General features: G+C 48.7%; 2 protein-coding genes across 19 annotated transcripts; both read left to right on the forward strand.

Annotated features, from left to right (window-relative positions):
- The first annotated feature begins 307 nt into the window (after nucleotides 1–307).
- Nucleotides 308–13649, forward strand: MON1B (MON1 vesicular trafficking associated B). 17 transcript variants are annotated; one of them, XM_078358389.1, is made up of 6 exons: nucleotides 308–355; nucleotides 2251–2408; nucleotides 4201–4539; nucleotides 5080–5899; nucleotides 6216–6363; nucleotides 9557–13649. In XM_078358389.1, exons 2-6 carry the CDS (start codon nucleotides 2261–2263, stop codon nucleotides 9755–9757), a joined length of 1656 nt encoding a protein of 551 aa, XP_078214515.1. In that variant the 5' UTR covers nucleotides 308–355; nucleotides 2251–2260; the 3' UTR covers nucleotides 9758–13649. The 17 variants fall into 17 exon arrangements, with proteins under 17 accessions (XP_078214515.1, XP_078214516.1, XP_078214513.1 ...); XM_078358390.1 differs by having other exon boundaries at nucleotides 4201–4527; XM_078358387.1 differs by having other exon boundaries at nucleotides 354–1709.
- Nucleotides 10884–24616, forward strand: SYCE1L (synaptonemal complex central element protein 1 like). Of its 2 annotated transcripts, none has more exons than XM_078358391.1 (11): nucleotides 10884–10952; nucleotides 17579–17638; nucleotides 19310–19369; nucleotides 19562–19636; nucleotides 20130–20177; nucleotides 20452–20506; nucleotides 22060–22123; nucleotides 22999–23068; nucleotides 23158–23245; nucleotides 23419–23491; nucleotides 24447–24616. In XM_078358391.1, exons 1-11 carry the CDS (start codon nucleotides 10892–10894, stop codon nucleotides 24483–24485), a joined length of 693 nt encoding a protein of 230 aa, XP_078214517.1. In that variant the 5' UTR covers nucleotides 10884–10891; the 3' UTR covers nucleotides 24486–24616. The 2 variants fall into 2 exon arrangements, with proteins under 2 accessions (XP_078214517.1, XP_003735392.4); XM_003735344.6 differs by lacking the exon at nucleotides 24447–24616 and adding an exon at nucleotides 23656–23798.
- The last annotated feature ends 545 nt before the right edge of the window (nucleotides 24617–25161 follow it).

Here is a 25161-nt window from a genome sequence, read left to right on the forward strand (position 1 = left end):
TACTACATTGGTATTTAGAATTCATTACCCTAACTATATTGTAATTAAAATAATTATCCTAACTACTTCCAAAGGCTTCCACTTAGTAATTACTCCAAGTGTGCCAGCACCTCCACTCACTTCACGTCAAGCGATTCCCATCGTTTCACTGGTAGGAAAACCGAGGCCCAGGGCACTTGGGGTAAGGCGCTCAGGGGGCTTTTATAAGGAAGCAGCGTAGGGGAGGGAATTCGAACCCTGGGTTCCCACAGTCGCCCGTGGGAGGGCCCCCAGGCCTTTTCCCAAAGATCAGATCACAGGAAGTGACGACTCGTTCGCCCGGTGGACCGGGGGCGTTGGGCGGGTCCTAGTCCAGGTGAGTGCCCGCCCCTACCCTGGGCTGGCCGAGCTCTTTCCTGGCTGCAGGGGACTGAGCTGCGGGATCCGACAGGCCCTCGAGGGCCCCCAGGGCCGTCGTTGTTTTGCCGGGGAAGAGGGTGGGAAGTCAGTGAAACGCCGGAGAGAAAGCTAAAGAACGACGGAGTGACCAAGACCTAGAGAAAGAGGCGGAGGTAGGGAGATAAGGAGAGAGCAGGTGGATGTGTGACGGTGTTCACTTACACATTCATAGACACAAATACAGAAGACAGGGGCGCAGGCGGACACCCCGGGACAGGCTCGGAAAGTCGCTGGGAGAGGCAGAGTCTGAGACCCCCAGAGCAAAGGAGACGGGCAGACTAGACCAGGCGCGTCTATGCCCCCGTTCGCCCTCAGGCTAAAATTGTCAGCTAGGACCGCTTTCCTGACCGCGGCCTCCTAAACCCCTCGCAGCTTGCAGGTTGCGGCTGCTGGCGCCACCCGAGTAAGAATATCCGACCCAGACGCCAAGCTCTACTTTCCAGGGTAGTGTAGACCTTCTAGGGTGCGGGCGCCAGCTGCGAGGGGCCGTCGCGCTAGCCAATGACGGCGCGCAGGGATCGGCGCGGCCTTGTCCTCCGCCAATCAGAACTCAGCGGTGTCTCAGCCGCGGCCACACGGGCGCCTCCAGTGGGCCTGGGCTTTCCTCTGCACGGTTCCGTCCGCAGACGCTGCCTACGCAAGTGATATCAGCAGGACTTTTTGCGGGTCTGGACAAATCCTCCAGCCTGAGCTTTGCCTTCGCAACCCCCTAACCAGGCGCCACGAGGTTGTCCGTGGCTCGCGCTTCTTTTTCCAAAGGCCGCGGAGCCCTCTGGATGAGCACGGAGGCCAACAAATGCTTCCTCCTGCGAGACCTGCCTCTTACTTTAGCATCCGAATCTTATAGCTGACCAGACTTTGCGCAGCTTGCCGACTGGAAGTGGCGACTGCCCGGCAAGCATTTGCGCCCCTCCCCTCCTTTGACTTTCTTGGCCGGGTTAAGGGATAAGAGAGGGTGGAGTTGCCTCAGTTCTGCGAGAGCCCGTCTGTGAGTTCTGCACAGGTATCCATCCGAACTTGGGCTGGCGACGTCCTCTTGTGAAACTAGGAATATGCTCGCGCCTTGGATTGGGTCGAGGGAGACGTCAATTAAGGGATGGGCGGGTGCAAACGCAATACGATGCACAGTGTTGGTTGAGGTTTAGAAGTGGGAGGAGACAGCCGGGAGATGGGGCAGCTTCTTTCAATTGGCCCAGAAAGAAGGCGGTCTCGCCTTCTCTTCCACGGGATTGGCTAGAGCGAGTCGCGCCCCCCTCACGCCAACACCACTGGTAAGCGAAGTGGGTCTTGCTAGCTTCGGTTAGCAGCCGTAGTCTGATCCTTTGAAAGGAGTGCAAAGACGTCTCATTAAGCTCCCGAGCAGACCTGACGTAGATCCGGAAGTGGCCCGCGCCATCTCAACTGTGAGGGGACACCCGTAGGCGGCGGGAGAGGGACGCCGCGGGGAGCCAATAAAGCTCCTCAACCGGAAGTGTCTTCTGGGATGCGTCGCACCCGGAAGTGTGGCACCTCCCTGGACGCACCCGGAAGTGTGATGCTACAGCCACTACGGGGAAGTAATGGTATCCGGCCAGTTGAGATTCGGGGTTAGAGCAGGTGTTTGTATATCTTTACTTCCCGAGGCCCAGTAGAGTCTCCTCTTTTCGGGAAGTGTTGGAGGGGGCAAATATTTGGGCATGTTTTTGAATGTCTCATCCTATTAAAATCCGTAGGGAAACCAGCAGTAGGAGTGTGTCCAAGGGGCCTAACTCTGTAAAGGATTTTCAGAAGTTTCTTTCACTGCCCGTTACTCTCGATTCCCCTCCCCTTCAGGGATGTGCAGATGGAGGCCGGAGGAGACACTGCTGCCCCGGCCCCCGGGGGCACGGAGGACTTGGAGGACACGCAGTTCCCCAGTGAGGAAACTAGGGAAGGTGAAGGAGTTCACCCTGTCCCACCGGATCTCAAAGAGGAGGGCCTGGAGGAAACAGGTATTACTCTACTTACTGGGGTCTTAAAAGGAATCCCTAGGGGTTGTCATTGTTGGACGGGGGGAGGGTCAGTAGGTAACCAGTGGTCTTTTGGAACTCAAGAGAAGTGGCTTAAACCATAGCCGGGTCAGGAGAAGGTCACTGTGGACATACAGTGTAGTTTAAATCACTAAGGAAGTCATTGGGTGTCAACGGATGTTTACTGGGGATTTGGTGTGAGTTTAGGTTACTGAGGAATCAAAAGTGGGGCTGTTGGGGCCAAAGAGTCTCTGGGAATTTAGAGTATTTAGGTCAAAGAAACGCTGAAGAAAGTCAATAGAGTCCAAGGAGGACTGTTAGAAGTTGGTGTTTTTGAGGAGTAGGGTGTTATTTATTAGGTCCTTGAAGTGCGAAGGGGAATCAGTGGAGTTCCATGGGCATTCAGAGTATTTACATCCTTGAAGTCAGTGGTAGGCTGTTGGGCAAGTCTTTAAGTAACCAAATATTAGTGGATATGTAAAGGTGTTCATTTGGGATTTAATGGAAGTCACTGAGAAGTCTGTACCATTGATCACTCAGGAATTAGTGGATGTAAATGCAGTCATTGGGAAGGATCAGTCGACCCCACTGAGAATAAATGTGGGTGGGGAGGTTGAGGACTTGGGAATTATTAGCAGGCAAGAGCGGTTATTAAGTGATATTTGGGGACATGGGAGTGTCAGCGAATGTCAATGAGAGAGTATGCAATTATTGGGACTTTATGGGAAAATTAGTTGCAAATGGATAATAATGGCTGTCATTGGGGGATGAATGGATATCAATGGGAATGAATGGACATGTCAGGCCAGGCCATTGAAGTTGTGGATTTTAGTGAATGTTAATGATGGTCATGGGGAGGGGCAGTGAAAGTCATTAAAGTCTTGTGTGTTAGTGGATATTAGGATGGTTATTGTAGGGAGCAGGGTGGATATTAATGAAATTGAAGGTGGTCGGGGGAGTGAGTGAAGGTCACTGAAGTCCTGGGTGTTAATGATGGTCATAGTTGGGGGTAGAGGGTGGTGGACATGCAGTAGAAGAAATTGTGGATCAGGGCAGTCATGGAGGGTCATTGAAAATCCAGGTGTTAATGATTTTTAATGTGGGGTCTTTGGGGTGTTTGTGAACCACAGGGGGATTGAGTAGTGGGGTGGGGGAGTCCTAAAGATCTGGGTGTTCATGCATATTAACGATAGACATTGGGAGAAGTAGTGGACATTAACAAGAATATAAATGGATGACCAGGAGAGACAGTAGGGGTCATCAGGTATCAGTAGGCATCACTGATAAGGTAGTTGAGGGGTAGGGGCATTCAGACACTTAAGATATTAATAGATGTTAATGGTGGCCATTGGGTGAGCAGATTATCAGGAGAATAAATAGGGGTCAGAGGACTTAATGGGGGAATCACTGAAGATGAATAATGGTCATCCAGAGTCAATGGGGTGCCTTGAAGACTTGAGAATGACAGTTATCGAAAGAGAAGTAATTGGTCTCTAGGGACATAGCAGGTCCAGTGGAATAACAATGAAAATGTATTAACAATGAAAATGTATTGGTTTATTAGTGTTTTAGGGAGATCATAGAACCTAAGTGTTAGTGGAGATCATTTCAGGGTCCTAGGGCTGGCACTGATCGAGGGGCAGAGGAGACACTTGAAGGTCTGTGTCAGCATGCAGGGGTCATGTAGGGACTAGTAGATATTTGGTGGGTCCTTGGGGATGTGGAATTAGTTACGGGTTCACATGCAGATGACCCACCACGGGCTACCTTTCAGGATCCAAGGACAAGGACCAGCCACCCAGCCCATCACCACCACCCCAGTCAGAGGCCCCATCAAGCACCTCTCAGCTCTGGAGTCCTGTAGCCCCTGAGAACAGTCCCACACGTAGCCCTGAGAATGGCTCTGGAGGCCATGGTGGGGACCCCAGTGATGAGGACTGGCGCAGCCAGCGGAAGCATGTGTTTGTGCTGAGTGAGGCTGGCAAGCCCATCTACTCTCGGTACGGTAGTGTGGAGGCACTGTCGGCTACTATGGGTGTGATGACTGCCCTCGTGTCCTTCGTGCAGAGTGCAGGAGATGCCATTCGTGCCATCTACGCTGGTGAGCAAACAGGTGGGAGGCAGAATGGGGGACAGTGACTAGGAATATGGCTGGCATGGGTAGGTCTGTCTGCCTGAGGCACTATCCAACCAGCCAGGGTTGGGTCCATGTGTGTGGATGGTCAGCCAGGGCTCTGTCTGTCAGTCATGGGAGGTGGGGTTTTATCTGTCTGGCCTGCTGGTTTCTGAATGATTGACTTGCTGGGATCTAAGTGACTAGCTGGATATTCTGTATTGCCTGAGAGTATGACTGTGGGGGCTGTGTGGCTGAGGTATCTTTCTGGCTCTGTGGTAGCCTTGCACTATCTCTGCCCGCCTTCCCCTGTTCTGTGCTGTGTATCTAACCTACCTGTTCCTTTGTCCGTCCCATTACGTCTCTGCAAATGTCCAGATTCCTCCAGCTTGTCTTTACCCCAGTCCAGGTGCCCACAGAGTGATCGTGTGGACTTAGGCCCACTGTATGTACGGTAGGAGAGGGCAGAAGAGCCCCACTGTCTCCCTCTGGTCATTCCTGATCCAGCTCTACCCCCCTTCTCACCCCTTCCTTCCCCAGAGGACCACAAGCTGGTGTTCCTACAGCAGGGCCCACTGTTGCTCGTGGCCATGTCACGGACTCCTCAGTCAGCCGCCCAACTGCGGGGAGAGCTGCTAGCTGTGCACGCACAGATCGTGAGCACACTGACACGTGCAAGTGTTGCCCGCATCTTCGCACACAAGCAGAACTATGACCTCCGCCGCCTGCTGGCTGGCTCAGAGCGCACACTGGACCGACTTCTGGATAGTGTGGAGCAGGACCCAGGAGCCCTGCTCCTGGGCGCTGTGCGCTGCGTGCCCCTTGCCCGCCCACTGCGGGACGCACTGGGTGCGCTCCTCCGACGTTGCACAGCACCTGGCTTGGCGCTGTCAGTGCTGGCAGTAGGCGGCCGACTGATAACAGCAGCCCAGGAGCGGAATGTGCTGGCTGAGTGCCGGCTGGACCCAGCGGACCTGCAGCTGCTGCTCGACTGGGTGGGTGCACCAGCCTTTGCGGCAGGTGAGGCTTGGGCACCAGTGTGCCTGCCCCGCTTCAACCCTGATGGTTTTTTCTACGCCTACGTGGCCCGTCTGGATGCTATGCCTGTCTGCCTGCTGCTGCTTGGCACCCAGCGCGAAGCCTTCCATGCCATGGCCGCCTGCCGGCGCCTGGTCGAAGACGGGATGCATGCCCTTGGTGCCATGCGTGCCCTTGGGGAGGCTGCCAGCTTCTCTAACACCTCATCAGCCAGTGCTCCTGCCTACAGCGTGCAGGCTGTGGGCGCGCCGGGCCTCCGTCACTTCCTGTATAAGCCGCTGGACATCCCTGACCACCACCGTCAACTGCCCCAGTTTACCAGGTAAGCCCTGACCCTAAGGCAATTGGCTGGTGGGAAGGCCTGTCTAACCAGGAAGTTCAGTGTCTCAGGGATGATGGAGCCTCAACCACAGACCTAAAGGAATCCCCCTATTCTGGTGGAGGGCAGGGCCCTAGTAGTCAGGGAATCCCCCCAGTTTGATGAAGGAAGCTCAGCCTGTAACCCCTGAGAATCCTCAGTTCTCATGGGAGAGGCTCAGCTCCCTAACTTGATTGAAATCTTTAGATTGAGGAAGGACATGGGCCAGTCAAGAATGCGCTGGAGTAACCTTGCCCTCCCCCTCTCTCCAACATGGCAGCCCCGAGCTAGAGGCCCCCTACAGCAGAGAGGAGGAGCGGCAGCGGCTGTCAGACCTGTATCACCGCTTGCATGCTCGCCTTCACAGCACCTCCCGACCCCTGCGCCTCATTTACCATGTGGCTGAGAAGGAGACGCTGCTGGCTTGGGTGAGTTGGGCAGGACTCTGAGTGAATTGATTCCCCACTTCAGGCCTCCCTTCCCTATACTGTATCCCTTCCAGCCATAGCACATCCAGCAAACACACCAGGCCTCTGCCTGGGCTGTGTCTTGCCTGCAACACTGTCCCTGCCTTTACACATGCATCTAGGAGGCCCCTGACAGCTAATCACCGTGTCTCTAACCTCATGTTAGCCTCACTCTCCTATGTGCTTTTCTGCCATTAGCAACCAGGAGAGTGTCTTTGACTTTCCAGAGGTCCCTTTAACATCCATTGCTGTTCCTGCCAATTCCCCAGTAGCCCAACCCATGTGTCTGGAGATACCCTATTCGTCACCAGCTCATTATGACTCAGTGGGTCTCCAGCATTCCTCAAACACTACAGGCTTGGTCCCATGCTGTGCCCTCTACCTGGAAGATCCTTCCCTTGGGTCTCCTCTGGGCTTCAGCCCTCACTTCCTATGGGTTTGTTAAAGGTCAGCTACTGCAGGAGGCCAGTGAAGGGAACCTCATCAGAAATGGCACCTTCCCCTAGGCCCTCCCATGTAGTGCATATTTGTTAACTTACTGCTTGACTCTTGTGTATTAGGCATTGTCATAGGCTAAGGATTTTATTTTTAAAATGTTTTAGCTTTCATTTTCAAATAATTTTAGACTTAGAAGTTACAAAAACATTATAGTTACTAGAAAGAGACCCGTGACCTAGTTCCTCCAAAGGTCAACATCTCGTATAACCACAGTAGCTTATCGAATTTAGGAAATTAACATTGGTGCGGTAATATCTAATCCACGGAGTTCATTCAGATGTCACCAGTTGTCCCACTCATGTCCTTTGACTGGTCCAGAATCCAGTCCAGGATCCCGTTGGATTTATTTATTGGGTCTCCGAGTCTTGTGTATTCTGGAACAGTTTCTCACTCTTTTCTGTCTCTCATGACCCTTGGCACTTTTATGGAGGGCCAGCCAGTTAGCTTGCAGAAAGTCCCTCAATGTAGTTTTTTCTAATGTCATATCATGAGTAAACTGAGTTCATGCATTTTGTGCAAGCATACCACAGAAGCAGCGCTGTTCCCTTCCCTGCATCGTATCAGGAGGCACATGATTGTCATCTGTCGCATTGTTGATGATGTCAACTTTGATTACTTAAAGTTGTGTCTACCACATTTCTCCATTATAGAGTTGGTATTTTCCTGTTTTGTAATCAGTGAATATCTGTGGTGATTATGTCATTGTCATGCTTTACATCATACTTTTACCCACTGATTTGCTAGATGGTGTCTTCCTGTGTAGCCCAAGCTGGAGTGTAGTGGTGCAATCTTGGCTCCCTGCAACCTCCATCTCCCAGGTTCAAGGGATTCTCTAACCTCAGCCTCCCAAGTAGCTAGGATTACAGGTGCATGCTGGGAGGCTGAGGCTAGAGATTTGTAGTAGAGATGGGGTTTTGCCATGTTGGCCAGGCTGGTTTCGAACTCCTGGCCTCAAGTAATCTGCCTGCCATGGCCTCCTAAAGTGCTGCCTAGCCAGATGGTGGTTTTTCTAACTCCATCATTCTTTCTATATTTATTGGTTGGGATTTTACTATAAAGAATAACTTGGGGCTGGGTGTGGTGGCTCACGCCTGTAATCCCAGCACTTTGGGAGGCCGAGGTGGGCTGAGCACTTGAGGTCCAGAGTTCCAGACCAGCTTGGTCAACATGGTGAAATACCATCTCTACTAAACGTACAAAAATTAGCTGGGCATTATGGTGGATCCCTCCAATCCCAGCTACTCAGGAGGCTGAGGCAGGATAATCGCTTGAACCTGGGAGATGGATGTTGCAGTGAGCCAAGATTATGCCACTGCACTCCAGCCTGGGTGACAGAGTAAGACTATCTAAAAAACAAAAAGCAGGGGTCGGGGGTGCCATAACTTTTCCTTTCTTCTATTTGTTGAATTTTTAATTTTTATCAATATTATCTCATAAATTTTTCTTTAATTCAGTGAGGTAAAATCCTTTTCTAGCATTTATTTTGGTGTTCAGATTTCCTCTGATTTAGCCAGGCTGTTCCCTGTGTCTCTATGACACGTCTCCTTCACTAAGTGAGTACATCTTACTTGACTTTCGCTATTGTGGTCCTCAACTCAGCTACTTTTCCATGGAGCCATTGTACGTTTCAGTAGAGATTGGAATTTACAAACCAAGATACGGGCCAGGCATAGTGGCTCACGCCTATAATTCCAGCACTTTGGGAGGCCAAGGCAGGCAGATCATGAGGTCACGAGTTCAAGACTAGCATGGCCAACATGCTGAAACCCTGTCTCTGCAAAAAAGTAGCTGGGTGTGGTGGCACACGCCTGTAATCCCAGCTACTCAGGAGGCTGAGGCAGGAGAATCACTTGAACCCAGCAGGCAGAGATTGCAGTGAGCCACAACCGTGCCGCTTCACTCCAGCTAGGGCAACAGAGCGAGACTCCCATCTCAAAACAAACAAACAAACAAACAAGATATGTTAGAACCAGAATTTTAAACCCAGTGAACAGGGTAGGCCTCCCTGAGGAGATGGCATCCGAGTGGAGTGGGGCGGTATTGAGCTATATGGATATTAGGAGGAAGAATACACCTGGCAGAGGGAAAGGACTGCATATGCTGTGAGGTGGGACTGAGCCTAGCTGTTTGAGGAGCAGCGAGGAAAAGTAGAGTGGCTGGAACAGAAGGAGTAAAGGGGAGAGCTGTGGGAGGGGGCACAGGAAAGATGCTAGTGACCTTGTGGGGTCAGGTCTCTCCAGTTGGTATGAGGCTTAAATTGAGTTCCTCTTTATATTATTCCCTGGTTGTAGATGATGAAAACATAGCTGTATGAGCTTAGAGCAGGACCTTGTACACAATAGGTTACAGGCAGAATATTAAACATTACTGCTTTCCCCAGTCCCCAGATGAGCAAACTGAGGTCTAGAGGATACCCCCACACACAACCAGCATCACCCAGTTGAAGCCACTAGGTCCAGCTGACCCTTGACTCGTGAATTTCACAACAATATCAGCTTACCTACCTTAGCCCAGTATCTAGGCAGCACCAGGTAGAAGGTGCTTCCAGGTACACCTTCCAGGCTGCAGGAGGCAGATGTGCAGCTGCGTTGGGATAGACAGGATTCTCCATGGCCACTGCTGGCCCATCTGACTGTGTCTCCTCCCAAACCCCCAGGTGACCTCCAAATTTGAGCTCTATACCTGTCTCAGCCCTCTGGTGACCAAGGCAGGTGCAATCTTGGTAGTGACCAAACTGCTGCGCTGGGTGAAGAAAGAGGAGGACCGGCTCTTCATTCGTTACCCACCCAAGTACTCCACACCACCAGCCGCCTCTACGGACCAAGCTGCCCATAATGGCTTGTTCACTGGACTCTGAGAGATGGAGCTCCCAGACCAGGCAGTGCTGGGAGCAACCACCTGTTTTTTACCTTCTGTCTCCACCCTGGAAATGTGGGTGGGAGTGTGTCTGTGGGCAGTCATTGTCTCCCTAGGCAATGGGGCGAGATCTGAGGGCCTGCCAGTGAGAGAGATGGTGGCAGCAGCCAGGCGAGCAGGCTGCTTTCCTCACCCAGTCATGCACCTCCCCATCTGGGAAAATCCTTAGGCCTCCCTCTCCCTTCCCTCTGTCTCACCTCCTCCACTTGGATGATTCTGTGGCCTCTGTCACGGACTGTCCCCTGCAAACTTGCTTCAGGGGTCAGTCTCAGTTGAATCTCAGCCATGAGTGTCCACGGCTGGCCAAGGTCTCTAGGGTGGCCCACAGGGGTGCTGGAATTGGAAATTCAGGGCCAGACTGTGCTTGGAACTGGCCTAGGGGTATTTTAAAGAAAAAAAAACTGTATATAAAAGGTCTAAAAGTAAGACCCACAGGGATATTCCTTTGCCCTTCTTATACTTCTTTTCATCTTCACCCTACCAAAAATGACCCCCCTCAATGCTGGCTGCTGCTAACATTAATGAGAAGGTGGTCTCCGGTCTCCACCTGTGGAACCCTGATTGCACACTGGCTGAATCCAGCATTTTTAGGTAGGAGATGTACTTAGCTTCTAAGCCTCATTTTACTCATCTGTGAAACAGAGATAACTGCCCTCTCTCATGAACTCTTTAATGAAGATTTGTAAACAAAAACAGACTGGAACTCTGTGTACCACCGCACAGCACGTCTGTCCCGAGTTTGACAGCCTGCACAAGACAAGCAGCCTAAAGCGCGAGAGACCTCCCTAGGGTTTTGTATGTGCGCACACTCCCCTCACTCCCCTCACTCCCCACTGGCCACCACCCTAGTTCTGCCCTTGTTTGTCAAAGTTGGCATTCACAGCCTCAAGGTTGTGGCATGCGTGCGGTCAATCCGGGACACTGCGTTGCGCGCCTGCCCAGAGCCAACTCCTGGGTCAACCGCTAGCGCAAGCGCAACCTGCACACCGGCGCGCTGGAAAGCCTTCCACCCTCACGTGGTTTCTTTTCTAGCCAATCATCAAGCAGGGCTCGCGCTCAGGCCCTTCGTTAGAGAATGGCGGGGAAGCTGCAACCGCTGAATGTGGAGGCGCCGGAAGCCGCGGAGGAGGCTGAAGGTAGTGAGGGCAAGTGGGTTGCACTCCTTTCTCTCTGACCAGGGCAGAAAGGAGGGAGGGTTCATCTCATTACAATAATGAAATGATGGTAATCTAATAGTTTTTTTTTTTTTTAATAAAATTAAGCCTTTTGTTATCGAAGGAAAAAAACGTGTTAACGGTTCAGCAGAGTGGAGATAAATTAACAGGCATATTCTTATTCTTATCGCCGAGATTAACTTTTGTCAATTCTAGTGAATATATTGTTTAAAATAAATAATACATAGGTCACTGTGCCAGTCTAGAAACAAAAGTGGAGCGGATGTTCTCATAAAAATCACCCTGCTGCAGCCACCCTTATTAACAGTGATTCCCAGTGTCGCCGTTTCACGCCTATCCCATATCACTTTGCTGAACTTTTAAACCTCTGAATAGAACACGGCCTCCCCACAGCCTCTTTTCTCCAGGGTATTGACTTGAATGACAGGTAAAGGAGGGTGGAGAAGTGTCGGCCTAGACACTATTGGAAATTGTATTCCGGCCAAAAGAAAGAAAAAAATCTCCCGTGGCCGGGCTTGGTGACCCACGTCTGTAATCCCAACACTTTGGGAGGTGGAGGTGGGTGGGTCACACCTGAGATCAGGAGTTTGAGACCACCCTGGCCTACATGGCGAAACCCCATCTCTACTAAAAATACAAAAACTAGCTGGGTGTGGTGGCAGGTGCCTGTAGTCTCAGCTACTTGGGAGGCTGAGGCAGGATAATTGCTTGAACCTGGGAGGCGAAGGTTGCAGTGAACTGATTGTGCCCCTGCACTCCACTGTGGGTGATAGAGTGAGCAAAAAAAGAAAATAAACGAAAATCTCCCAAGGCAGTAATGTATTTCTATGCCACTAGTATTTTGTTGTTGTTGTTAGAAACATTCAAAGTGTACCAGAGTACCCATCACTATGCTATAACCGTTGTCACCTTTTTGCCCCACTTTTATCAGTCTCGAACTCCCCTTTCTGCACCCTCTTTAAACCACTATATTAATAAGCACATTAGACTGCATCCTGCCAGACCTGCCCACTTGACATCAAAGTAATGATTATTGTTTATTGCCTGACCTAGGATGTAAGCTCCATAAGAAAAGAGACTGTTTACCTCTCGTGCCCAAAACAGCGTCTGCTTAGTGTGTAGTGGGTGCTCAATAATTTTTTAATGCGTGACTAATGAAGTAACTTCAACACAGAGAGCTGTTTTAGATTAGAGCCACATACTGAGTGCCAGCATTCATCAAAGGACAGACAGAAATAAGACGGATGCAAATGGATCTCATTTGTTAACGGTGTAATACAGCTGCCACTACAATTTAAAAGAAAAAACGATTTTAGTATCAGCCTTTCAAATTCCTCAAAATTAAAGTTAATGATTAACTTTACCAGCAAAGGAAAAAATTAAAAGATGTATCATCAAGTTCCCATTTCCAGCCCATCAACTTAGCTTTCTGAAGGAAAGAAGAGTATCTGGTATTGACAACTCTGTAGAGAAACAGGTCTTTTCCTGCTTCAGGGAAGAGAACTAACTCAAAGGCTTTGCTAGAGGCAGTTTGGCAGAGTATTTTTAGCATCTAAAATGCTCTTCCACTTCCGCAGTCACCTTGCTATGTAGTCATAGGAGAATATGTCCGTGTATGGACCAGGAATGGCGATTGGCATGTTGATGGAGGCACAACACAAGGAACAGTCACAGAAATGACTAAATCTAGGTATACGTGTGCACGCTGTGGAATGTATCTGTGGTGGGTTATTTGTAAGAGGCAGAAAAAAATAAATTCTAATTTAAATGTATTAAAATTAAATTTTTCTTGTTTTTCTTTTGAGACGGAGTTTCACTCTTGTTACCCAGGCTGGAGTGCAATGGCACGATCTCGGCTCACCGCAACCTCCGCCTCCTGGGTTCAGGCAATTCTCCTGCCTCAGCCTCCTGAGTAGCTGGGATTACAGGCATGCGCCACCATGCCCAGCTAATTTTTTGTGTTTTTAGTAGAGACGGGGGTTTCACCATGTTGACCAGGATGGTCTCGATTTCTTGACCTCATGATCCACCTGCTTTGGCCTCCCAAAGTGCTGGGATTACAGGCGTGAGCCACCGCGCCCGGCCTAAAATTAAAGTTTAAGTTGAAGGATTATTATGGACACACAGGGAGCTCCAAAAGAAATCCTGTGTTTATTAGGAAAAGCCAGCTGGGATTAAAACAATGGAGGAGGGTATAGCCCTGTGTATGTTGCACAGAAAAAGTCTCTGAAGGGTAAAAGCCTAAGTGATAACTCTGGACAAGGGACTTGGATTTGAGGAGTAGTGCAGAGGTAGAGGCATTTTTGTGATTTTCTATTCTATTTTTCTTTTAGAAAAATGTAAGTAGTAGTATATAATTTTAAAATATAAAGGAGAAGTGGGAAAATTTTGAATGGCAACTAAGGATCCTATATTCATATTGGATAAGTATTCACATCCATGTTTTGGTGGTTGTACTGTGGTTACCTGGTATATTCCCTTTGTATGTAGGAAACAGTGGAATAGTAAGGAGTAATGGGCCAAGATGTCTGCAATTTAATGTTCGGAATCACTCACAAGTGGGGAATGTGATATAAGGGCAAAATGGGAGCACCGTGGCCTATTTTTACAACTTTTGTGTATATCTGAAATTATTTCAAAATAAAATGTTTAAAAGGCTGCTCTTACTGTCCTGGCTGTTTTCTTTTGTAATGGACTTTGTGTGTCAAAATGTTAGTTGAATTATTTGAAATATTTACTTATTACCCACTCTTGGCCTTATTTCATGACAAGCACTAGAAAGCAGGAGAGGTATAACACGGATGGAACTTTAGCAGAAATGCTTGCAAATGGCAGCTGTATAAAAGACATGGAGACAATCAGGAAATTCATACGTAGCCTGGGTATTGGGTGATACTACGTGATGAGTAGTAATCTTGTCAATTGTGATTATAGGATTGGGGTCACCTAAGAAAATGTCCTTAAGTAGTTACGACTCGTAAGGAAGTATCTGGGAATAAAATGTCAAGAAGCCTGGGGCTTGCTTAAAAATAATTCAACGCGGGGAATAACAGTTGAAACAAATAGGGCGAATATTATTGATTGTCAAATCTGGGCAATGAGCGTTATCAGAGTTAATCATAATATCCTCGCTATTCTCATGTGCATTTGAAAGCTCTCAGAGTACTAAAAATAAAACACAAACACTTCCCCTTGTTGCTGTTAAAGTAGTTTTACTTTGTTTCATTTCCAAAATATTCAGAATATTTTTTAAATTAAAAAATCTCAGGAGGGGACATACCAATTTGTTCAAGGTGATTGTATCTGGCGAAGCAGTGAGATCTAAGATTAAGGAGAGAAGAAAAAAATCATTTTTAACTTCACATATTTCTTTGTTGTTTGAATTTTCTTAGAATTTTACTTGAGTAAGTAAAAATTAAAGCAATACGTGAAATGTATTTAACTAAAAGACAAGTGTTGTCAGCAAACTGCTGGCCGTAGTTACTTCCGGGAAGGGGAGTGACTTGGAGAAGCGGCTGCTGGTGAGGGGAGACTTCTACGTTTTAGTTTTATTCTTCTACATTTGTTTATTATGTAAGTTATTCTACATGTATTTATTGTGTAATTTAAAAATTAAAATAATACATACTAATTTATAAAAAATTTCAGACCAAACAAAAAGATACAAAGGTGAGCATACCACCAAATATTTCAAAAAATTTTTAATAAGCTCAGGTATAAAAACCCTGATTTACAGCTGGGTACAGTGGCCCATGCCTGTAATTCCAGCACTCTGCGAGGCAGAGGCGGGTGGATCACAAGGTCAGGAATTTGAGACCAGTCTGGCCAATATGGTGGAACCCTGTCTCTACTAAAAATACTAAGTACCCAGGCATGGTGGCAGGTGACTGTAGTCCCAGCTACTGGGGAGGCTGAGACAGAAGAATTGCTTGAACCTAGGAGGCAGAGGCTGCAGTGAGCCAAAATTGTACTACTGCACTCCATCCAGCCTGGGCAACAGAGCGAGACTCTGTCTCACAAACAAATAAAAAAAAACCCTGGTTTACAACATGACTTTTAATGGCTGCAAAGAATTTCATCCTACAAACACGCTTTAATTGATCTCCTAAGGTATCTTCAAGTTACTTCCATATTTTAAAATTATAAGCAGTGAAACAATGAACATCTTACCCACCATCCTTAATTTCCTTAAGATACATTTCTAGGAGTGGAATTTATGATCAAGAGGAGGTGAGTAAGGTTTTGGTATTTATTTATCAGAAAGTTTGAAATGAAATACTGTTTTTGCTGGTTGAGTTGGCAAAAAAAAAAAAATGAAGTTTAAAAACATACTTGCCTGGTAAGAGTATGATTTGTGGGCCTGAGACAGGTGAAAGGCAATTTCCTATCAGCCAGATTTAATAACATACATATCATTTGATCCATCAGGTAGCCTCTAGGTAGTACTCTATGAGTATACAGTAGATACACTCTAATGCAAACACAAAGAAGAATGTACAAGGTTGGTGTACTAGGTTGAATTGTGTCCCTCCAAAATTCGTGTTCACCAGAACTTCAGAAATGTGACCTTATTTGGGAGAAGAGTGTTTGCAGATGCAATTAGTTAAGATGAGGTCATACTGGATTAGGGAGGGCCATAATCCAATGGCTGGTGTCCTTGTAAGTAGAGGGAAGTATGGACACATGAGACTGGCATGTGAAGACACAGACACAGAGGGAAGACCCAGTTTGTGGTACTTTATTATGGCAGCCTGAGAACACAAATGATCATTGTGACATTCATTGTAACAGCAAAGTAAGGTAAACAGTTTAAATACGCATCAATAGGATTTTGCTCTGAAATTATGGTATATCCACACAGGAGAATGCCATGCAGCCCCTAAAAAGAATAAAAAGATCACCAGCATACATTATCAAATGAAAATTACAAGATGGGATGCATTATGTACAACATGTTACCACTTACAAAGAAAATATGGGATGTATGTTTGTATATAAATTGAATCATCTCCAGGTACCTACACATAGCTTATAATGTTAGTGGCCTCTGAGGAGGACAATTGGAGAACTTAGTCTGAGGGAGAGGGAATTTTTACTGTATACTACTGTGGGTAAGCATTTCTTCATTAACTTTTTGGCTATTGTGTTTGTGAGGTGCCTTTTGTCTTCTCTGTTCAGTTTTCCTTAGAGACGAGTGGGTCACTGAGATTTGACCTTTACCATTGATTTCAAGACTTTCGGATTTTTATTTAATGTTAATATTTTCCTGTGATTTTTCTTGTTTGCATGTTAAAAGTAACACAGGCTCATGTTAAAATATACATAGAAATACACACACACACACACACACACACACACATATATACACAGAAGTATATATGGTGAAAAGTGTGGTGAATCAGGATTCAAATAATGTCTGTTCATTTAATTGATTGATAAAAGCCTCAAGTCTTTTTTAATCTATAGGATTTTCCCTCTCCCTCATTTTCTTCTTTACAACTTATTTGTTGAAGAAACCAGGTTTTCCTGTGGAGTTTCTCACAGTCCACATGATGCTGAGCACATCCCCAGGGGGGCGATTTAATGTGTTTTCCTGCCCTTAGTATTTCCTCCAAATTAGTATTTAGATGTGGAAACCTGATGAGACTCCATCAGGCTTTTTTGTTTTTTGTGGGGATTTGGGGGCAAAAATCCTGCATCCGCCATGTTGTGTTCTTTCCTCTAGAGGCTCATAGGGATCACTCCCCAAGGCAGCTTGTAAGTGCATCCTGAGCTGCAGTCCTCAAATTTAGCTGAAATAAACTCTCTATATTAAAAGTAAAAACAAAAATCCTGGCCAGATGCAGTGGTTCACGCCTGTAATCCCAGCAACTTGGGCAGCTAAGGCAGGCGGATCACGAGGTCCAACATGGTGAAAACCCGTCTCTACTCAAGATACAAAAGTTGGCTAGGCTTGGTGGTGCACACCTATAATCTCAGCTACTTGGGAGTCTGAGGCAGGGGAATTACTTGAACCTGGGAGGTAAAGGTTGCAGTGAGCCGAGATTGTGCCACTGCACTCCAGCCTGGGCGACAGACTGATAATCTATCTCCAAAAATAATCCTTTGGTCCGGAGTGGCAAGGTTAAAAAAAAAGAGGCTCATAATATCTAGTTGTCTTTCTTTTGATGTTAGCAGCCATTAATAACTGTTACCTCGATCTATCAGTTCATTAAGAATTTATAAATTATGGGCTATAATTATTTCAAAGAAATTTGTAGGAAATATTCCTGCCCTATTGCTCTAGTTAGAACTTTATAAGGGTCTTAAACTGAAGCAGCAGCAAAGTCTCGCCCCTGAGTGTCGTCATTAAGGGGATGTTTGTGGTGGTGTCTTTTAACCTCTCTGGGAGAAGCTGACACTTAGGGGTCCTGATTTATCTAGCACACACCATAAACCTCAAGTGCAAGAGACAGGGGCCCTGCTGTGGATAGAAACCTGTCCCTCATCCCATCCTTAGCCCCGCCCACGGGTGTCTGCAGAGCCCACTGGGACTGTCCCCTCTCACTCTCATCGGGTCCTGTAATTTTTGGTTTTCGTTTCTACAGGGCAAGCCAAGTCTTTGAGGAATGAAGACTTGCTGGCAATGGTGATAAAGCTGCAGAAAGGTCATGTATCTCTTTGTTTTTGAGCCTCAGCCTGGGGTTTCAAGTCAGAAAGACATGGTTCAAATTCAGCGCCCTCAACTCACAACCTTGGGAAATTATCCCATTGCACTTTCTCCCTCTTAATTCTTTGAACCAAGAATACAGCCCCACAGTTCAAAATTGAAGTTTAAAGGAATGGAAAAATCAGCTGCCCCCCACCCCACTTCCCTCCCCCCACATACGAGTCATCCATTTCCTTGACTCGCAGGCAAGTAGGTTATTATTTTTCAATTCTTAAGTATCTTTCCAGAGATTTTTAAAAAATGTATTCATGGGTATATATTTTTGTCCTCCCTTTCTACATACAAATGGCAGTGCAGTTGGTTTTGCACCTTGCTTTGCTTTTTGTGGGAGATCAGGGAGCCAGTGTGCACCCAGTACCTACATCAGACCTGAGGCAGTGCTGGCCAGGTTTGAGGTTAGACCCCCAGCCCATTCTCATCTTAAAATAGTATAACATCAGTCTCTTCCAAAAAAAAGCAGCAGCCTCCCCTTTTCCCACTCTGTGGCTGCCTGCAGTATAAGTGCATGGGACTGCTGACTAGGGTAAAATCAGGGAGAAATTGCAGGGCCAGAAATATGTGACCCAACCTGATCATTTCCAGTAAAACAAAGACCCCCACCCAGAGATTTCTGTCAGTCATAATCAGAACCGTGGAGATTACCCACTCTCTTGGAAATAACAGAAGCTGGAGTTGGTGACCTTGGAAAATCCATGGTCTGAGTTTATTAACCTCAGAGTGTCTGAGGGTTTGGCAGTGATACTGGCAAGGGTAGGGCAGCTTTTTGCCCCAGTTCTGTGTTGCCAACCTTGAAGCCAGAGAGGAATGAGAAGGAAGTCTTCTCCATACAGAGCACTGAGACAGGGATTATGAGAAGTTAGAGGTGACTCCCTAAAGGGACAGTGATCACCCTGTCACGGGGAAACTTGTGAACTGCTACCATCAGTGTAAAAGCATTGTTTCCTCATTTCTCAGATGAGGCCAGTGCCAGAGTCCAGACTGACCCTTCCTGCCTGGCTTTTGACAGAGCGGGGCAGATGCGATGTCTCACTTGGCTGACACCACACTCAGCATTACATCTGAAGGCTTCCACGATGGCCCAAGATGCCCTGAGTCATAGAACTTCCCACTTACCCCACCTCACCTTCTGCTATTCTCTACTTGCTCACTAGACTTGAGCCACACCAGCCCCTCACTTTTACTTTGGACATGTGCCTCAGTAGCTCCTGGTGCAGGGAATTTGCACTTGTTCCTTCTTCGTTGTTCTCTGCCTGGAATGGGTCCCCCCTCCACACTCTTTACCCCCACAGGCTGCAGGGCCTGCTTCCCTCTCCTCTTTCCGTATCTCCAGACATGCCTTTTACCCTTTCGCTCTTCAGCACTTTGCCTCGCTTTATTTCTCCTCACAGCAGTTACTTCCATCTCAATTGATTTATTTATGTTTGCTCAATGTCCATCTCTCCAACCCAGAATGTAAGCCCTTCAAGGGGCTCTAACAGAGCTCAGCACACAGCAGGCGCTCAGTATATGCCTATTAATTGATAGGCGCAGACACAGTGCTTCTCCATCTGCCTTGGACAGTCAGACGCCAGTCTCCTCTGGGTCAATATTTCTTCCTTTCTTTCTTCAGAGGGAAGCCTGGAGCCACAGATAGAGGACCTGGTTAACCGGATTAATGAGCTTCAGCAAGGTAAACTTGGGGACCTAGACTGGCCAGCGGGGCCAGCAGGAAGGCCTGGATTTGTAATGAATCGACCTCCTCATCTATAAAACCTAGGCCCCTCTAGGGCTGTTTGCAGATGAATATGCAATGTCATATTTGCGGGTGAACAGCAAGGCTAGAGACTACACTCACACAGTCTTCTTCCCTTCTTTGGTCTAGCACAAAAGAAATCCAGTGAGGAACTGAGAGACACCCGCACTCTCCAGGAGGCCCTGCATAGGGAATTAGACTCCTGTAAGTGGGGCCAAAGAGGGACTCATGAACGCTGCAGATGGCTACAGTGCTCTTAGGCTACACAGTCTGTATTGCCTCTCACTGTCTCATATCATCTTTCAGCTCTCTGCTCAGACTTCACCCTGACAGGCCTGCCTAGATGGTCTCATCTAAGAATAGAATCCCGCCCTCTCTTGGTCATTCTCACTCCCCTGCCTGATTTGTTTCTTAAGAGCCTTTATGTCCACCTGACATGGTGTGTGTACATCATCTTTCTCAGTGTAAACCTTGTACATTCTTCAGTATCTTCACTCCTTCAGCACTTACAAGGAATGTGGGCCTGTGGGGTTGAAGCTGGTCCTTGTGGGAGATGGTTCCAAGGGAGGCAAGAAGATAACTCATGTCTCCTGGGGCTGTACTACACCTTCTATGTGACTTTCCCCTTACATGAAGTTGCAGTGGAGATGGGGATGGGGGGGGGCACGGAGGCTGAAAGTGTCATTGTGTTTTCTAGTAAATGGAGAGAAAGTGCACCTAGAGGAGGTCTTGAGCAAAAAGCAAGGTATTTACCAGTTGCTGTGTCTTCCTTATTCTACTCATCTACCGCACAAAAGTCCATACTCCTCAGAGCAGCCAGAGGAATCTCACTGAACCCTAAGTCAGGGGGAAGCTTCCCTCTCTGCACAGATCTCTCCCTGAGTTGCTACCTTACTTGGAGTAAACACCCAAGTCTTCACAGTGCCCTCCAATGCCTGACATGATGTGGGGCCATTACCTCTAGCCAACCCTGAGTCCCCAAGAGCTTTCAAAGGGTCTCCCTGATTCCTTCCCCACAGAGGCACTGAGGATCCTCCAGCTGCACTGCCAAGAGAAGGAAAGTGAGGCTCAGAGGTAAGAGGCCCTGCCTCAGCTCTTCCCCACCTCATTTCCCAGCTGAAAAAGGAGGGAGCAAGAGCTATGGAAATGAATCTTGGACATGACTCATTTTCCCTTTCTATAAAATAGAGCAGCCAGACAAAAGACTTCCTTGGTTATCTCTGATATTAAATAGTCATGTTAAGATTAATTTACTCATTTAATTATCCATTACTAATTTCTTCATCAAATATATTCCATCCACTGGTGTTAGTCTGTCTTTCTCTGCTGGCTGTCCAGCTCCTTCAGTACCTATGTTCTTATTTGTCTGCTTATTTTAGGCCTCAGTCATCCATTTACCACCCATTCACCTACCACCCGTCTAGCCATTCACCTACTCACTCATTCATCCATCCACTCATCCATCTATCCAACTACCCAACCCTAACATCCATCCAGATGACCTTTTTATCTCCAGCCTTCCACCTAATAATCTTCCATCCATCCAATCATGCATTCATCCTCTCTGTTCTTCCCATAGCCATTCATTTCTTCACTCAACCATCCATCCAGACATCAATCCTTTCTTCTAGCAATCCTTTATTTCTCTCCAGCTCCTATTCCTCTACTCATCATTTTTCTAATCAGCTATCGTCTCTCCAGCCAGCAACTCACACATCCAATCAACTGTCCATCCAACCATGTATTCATCCATCTCTTCATCCTCTGAACCTTTACTTAGCACATTCCTGTTACCAGAGGTCTCACATCCTGGTGCACCATGACTTTAATTGCATGGGGAAACCTGATGTTAGCTAATGTGTGTATACCTAACCACACTACTCACACTGTCTGATGAGCATGTATGTACCTAATCCTCACAATGACAATTATAGGAGTTAAAGGCTAATGTCACCCTCCCATCACTGCCACTATTTTACATATGAGGAAACAGAGACCCAGAGAGGTTAAGTAACTTGCTCAGGGTCACAGTGAAGTAGCAGATCAGGCTTCAAGCCAGGATGTTAGAATCTGTGGTGCCAAACTACTACACCCTTCACAAAGCTTTCTTGGGAAGCCAGGGTTCATTCCACGGGAACAGGATGGACAGGGTGATGTTCTCAACAGAAGCCCATGAAGGTTCTCATTCAGCAGGAGAAAACTGAAAGGTGAATGTTGTGAGCAGATATCCCAACTCCCACTCCTGCTGGAGTGAATGATGGGTCATTCAGTGAATATGACTGAGGGGTTGTCTTTCCCTTCCCAGGAAGCACATGTTGCAAGAGTGCATTGAACAAATTTTTGTCCATACCTTTCAGATTTCAGAGTCCCAAACAGAGGAATCTGGGATAACTCCCAAGCTTGGGGCCTGGCAAGCCACTGTATAGAAAGTGGGGGCAGGGCTTGCATCAGGGAGAGTTTGTTGGAAGAGATGATACAGGAACCAAAACTTCAAGGATAAAACCCATAAAGGAGCTCCCAGCAGAGGAAGCATGGACAGGACCTGAAGGCCTGTGCATGAGGAGCTCCCTTCAGGGTGTAAGGCCTAGCATGTGTTCATTCTTTCATTCCCGGGTGTCGGTCTCCAGGTTGGATGTCAACGGAGAGCTGGAGGATCTGATGGGCCAGCACAAGGACCTCTGGGAATTCCATGTGAGCTATTATTGCCTCCAGCCAAAGTCACTCCTCCCCTGGCTTTAGTGTCCCACTAACTGGCCCAGTGTCTACCCCTGCCCAGGCCCAATGCCGTGGGATAGTCCTTGATTCCTTGCTTCCCCTTGCCCACCTACTCAGTCCCTTGGCTTTTATCTGAAATCAACTTGCATCTCACCATCCTCCACTGCCAAAACCAGCATCACCTGCCTAGACGGGTGCAGTAGCCATTGTGACCCTGCTTTCCCCCTGCTCACCTAGAGTATGTTCACCTTGCAGTGGCAAATGGCAGCCCAGAGAAAGCCGTGATCAGGTCATTCCTTCATTCAGCTACTGTCAATGGCTGCACCAGGCAGCATGTGAGGCAGGGAGAAAGGGTGGCGGACAAAGGGGCCACGTCTTTGTTGTCCCAAGCTGGATAGGGACAGTGGAGACATACCCAGACTCCAACCAAGGAAGTAAGTGGCTAGATCGTGAAACGTCAGTAGAAAGACCTCTAAGCAAGTGACATCTGAACTCAGTGGTGAAGGAAGTGAGGGAAGAAACCGTGCAGGTATCTGGGTGCAGAAGCAAAGTCTCTGAGGCTGGATTATGCCTGAAACCTTTGAGGAACTCAGATTGGGGAGTGGAGGATGAGGACAGTGGGAAGAGTTCAAGTGTGAGAAGTGCCTGGAAACATGGAGAGCGGTTAGGGGGAGGTGGGTGGGTCTCCAGCCACAGCAGAAACTGCACACTGAGTTAACAAATAGTTGAATGAATGAATGAATGAATGACCTAATGTAGGTGAAGACTTAGCGAGAAGCACAAAGCGGGAGGGGCGGGACGTGTAGCCTAGAGGAAAGCCAGACCGTCAGGCCTCCTCTTTGTCCTCGCAGATGCTGGAGCAGCGACTGGCCCGGGAAATCCGTGACCTGGAGAAGAGCAAGGAGCAGCTGCTCTCGGAGAGTGAGTTTCCCGCGCCAGGTGGGCGCGGGAGGAGGAGGATGTGCCCGGCCTCGGTCCCGTCCCTGTCCCTGACGCCCGCCCACCCGCAGGAAGGCTGGTGCGCGCCAAGCTACGGGAGGCGGAGCGGCGGCTGCGCTCACCGTCTGATGTCGAGGGCGCCAAGGCGGCGGAGGACGGGTGAGAGGGGAAGGAAGGCGTGAGCGAGGTGGGCAGGGGCAAGGAGGAGGGGAGCGGGCCCAGGTCTACCTCTCCGCCCTCCACTGCCCCTCCCCGGCCTGTGCCTCCCTCGGTGTCGTCGGGTTTCCGCCTCTCGGTGGCTTCCTCCTCTGTCCTCGGCACCTTCTCCGCAGGCTGAGGGAGGAGCTGGAGATATTCGGGGAGCAGGTCCAGAGCGCCCTCGAGGTCCGGGTCGGCCAGAGAGAGGTAGGGAACACGGGGAAGGGGGGCGGGGCGGGCAGGGACCAAGTCAGGAGAGAGCGGGCGGGGTCTTGGGTGCGGACCCCGCTGTGGCTACATCGCGCATGCGCGGGCGGACGCGAGGTGCTCGGGAGCCTGGTTCGCAGCCTCACCCCGCTCGCCCCCCGCAGGCCGGACCGGAGCTCCCCCGCGACGAGGAGGACCCGGAGCCGCCAGTGGCTGCCACTGAGGCCCCCTAGGCTGGCAGGACCCGCCCAGTTCTGAACTTCGCTCGAGACGGGCCAAAAAATAAAGCTGATCATTTCCGACCGTGCTCACGTTCTCCGCGGAGTCTGTGCTTCTCGGCGGGGCGGGGCGGGGCGGGGCGGGGACGGGCCTCGGCCGGACCCCGCTCACCAGCGAGCCCCGGGTGCTGGACCCAGGCAGGGAAAATGCTTCCGAGCTCAGATAGAGTAAGTGGGTGTCAGGACCTGCCCCACGGCCTCATCTCGAGTTCCCAAACCATCTGTGTTGTCAACAGGGGCTAGAGGGCGAGTGTTAACCCATGCGGGTTCTGGGGGCCTGTGCGTCTCTGGTGTTCTCTGGAAACCCAGTCTCTGCAAGACTCGCAGACTCGCTCTGGCTCTGGAACCTCCCTGCCCACCTGAGCTCACCTCACATTATTGGGTTCTAGCCAAGGCTGCCTCTCTACCCTTCTGAAACACTCCAAATACTGTCCCCTCGGGGCCTTTGCCCTGCCGGTCCTGGTCTTGGGTCACAGCCCTTAGGCCTCCTCAGGGCATCTGTACTCACCTCACCTGTTAAATGTGTCGACCACTTCGGAGCCCAGCCTTGGGAACCCCACTCCAAAGGCGCTGGGCACCAGGCTGCTGCCCTTGACTGAGCATGTATTGACTAAGCAGGCATTTGCCGATTGCCTGCTGAGTGCCAGGCCCTGTTGTAAACCCTGGATTTTAAACAGCGGTGTCAGCGAAGGCCTCACCTAGAAAGTGGTATCTGAGCGGAGAAGCGAGGGAGTGAGCCCTGTGATCGTCTGGGGAATGGTGTGCCTGGCAGAAGACATGCCTGATGCCAAGGCCGTGAGGTGAGGCTGCACTTTGCTGTGTTTGAGGAGCCTTCTGGAGGAGGCTGGCGTCGGAGTGGAATGAGGTAGACCGGGAGGGGAGACGACACTGGAGAGTTGCCAGGGACCAGTCAAGTTGGGTCCTATCTAATGTGTGTAGAAGAGGACCTGGTGCGCAGTAAATATTCAGTGAATGTCAACTCTCACATACAGTTGTGATGATTCATTATTCCCAATCCCTAGAGAACGGGACCTGAGCCGTGTGACTCATTTAAGATCAGAGGCTTCTCTCCATTAAGTGAAGAGTAAGTGGTTCATATGATTTATTATTATTGTTCCCAGGCTACAGATGAGGAACACCAAGGTGTGTGTATCTCTCAGAACAGAAATTTTTTATGCAATAAATGCCCAATAAATCGTATCTTTTATTATTCTCACTATTCTTGTTGTCATTCCCAATTTAGAGATGAGGAAAACTGAGACAGTGAATGTGTACAGTCAGCCCTCAATAAATGTTGGGTTGCCGTTATTATCCCAGGTCCACAGATTAGGTCCAGGGAGCTTTAGTCCCTGAGTCACCACTCACACCTGGGCACAGCTGACTCCAGGCCCA

Source organism: Callithrix jacchus, chromosome 20 (genome assembly GCF_049354715.1).
Source record: "Callithrix jacchus isolate 240 chromosome 20, calJac240_pri, whole genome shotgun sequence".
NCBI classification, from domain to species: Eukaryota; Metazoa; Chordata; class Mammalia; order Primates; family Cebidae; genus Callithrix; species Callithrix jacchus.

What these genes read in the sequence shown, in the direction of transcription:
- MON1B (XM_078358389.1), top strand. Translation starts at nt 2,261, where the DNA reads ATGGAGGCCGGAGGAGACACTGCTGCCCCGGCCCCCGGGGGCACGGAG. An exon ending in GGAGGGCCTGGAGGAAACAG is followed by an intron (nt 2,409 to 4,200) that starts GTATTACTCTAC and finishes GCTACCTTTCAG; the next exon opens with GATCCAAGGACAAGGACCAG. An exon ending in CAACTGCCCCAGTTTACCAG is followed by an intron (nt 5,900 to 6,215) that starts GTAAGCCCTGAC and finishes CCAACATGGCAG; the next exon opens with CCCCGAGCTAGAGGCCCCCT.
- SYCE1L (XM_003735344.6), top strand. Translation starts at nt 10,892, where the DNA reads ATGGCGGGGAAGCTGCAACCGCTGAATGTGGAGGCGCCGGAAGCCGCG. An exon ending in GGTGATAAAGCTGCAGAAAG is followed by an intron (nt 17,639 to 19,309) that starts GTCATGTATCTC and finishes TTCTTTCTTCAG; the next exon opens with AGGGAAGCCTGGAGCCACAG. An exon ending in GGAGCAGCTGCTCTCGGAGA is followed by an intron (nt 23,069 to 23,157) that starts GTGAGTTTCCCG and finishes GCCCACCCGCAG; the next exon opens with GAAGGCTGGTGCGCGCCAAG.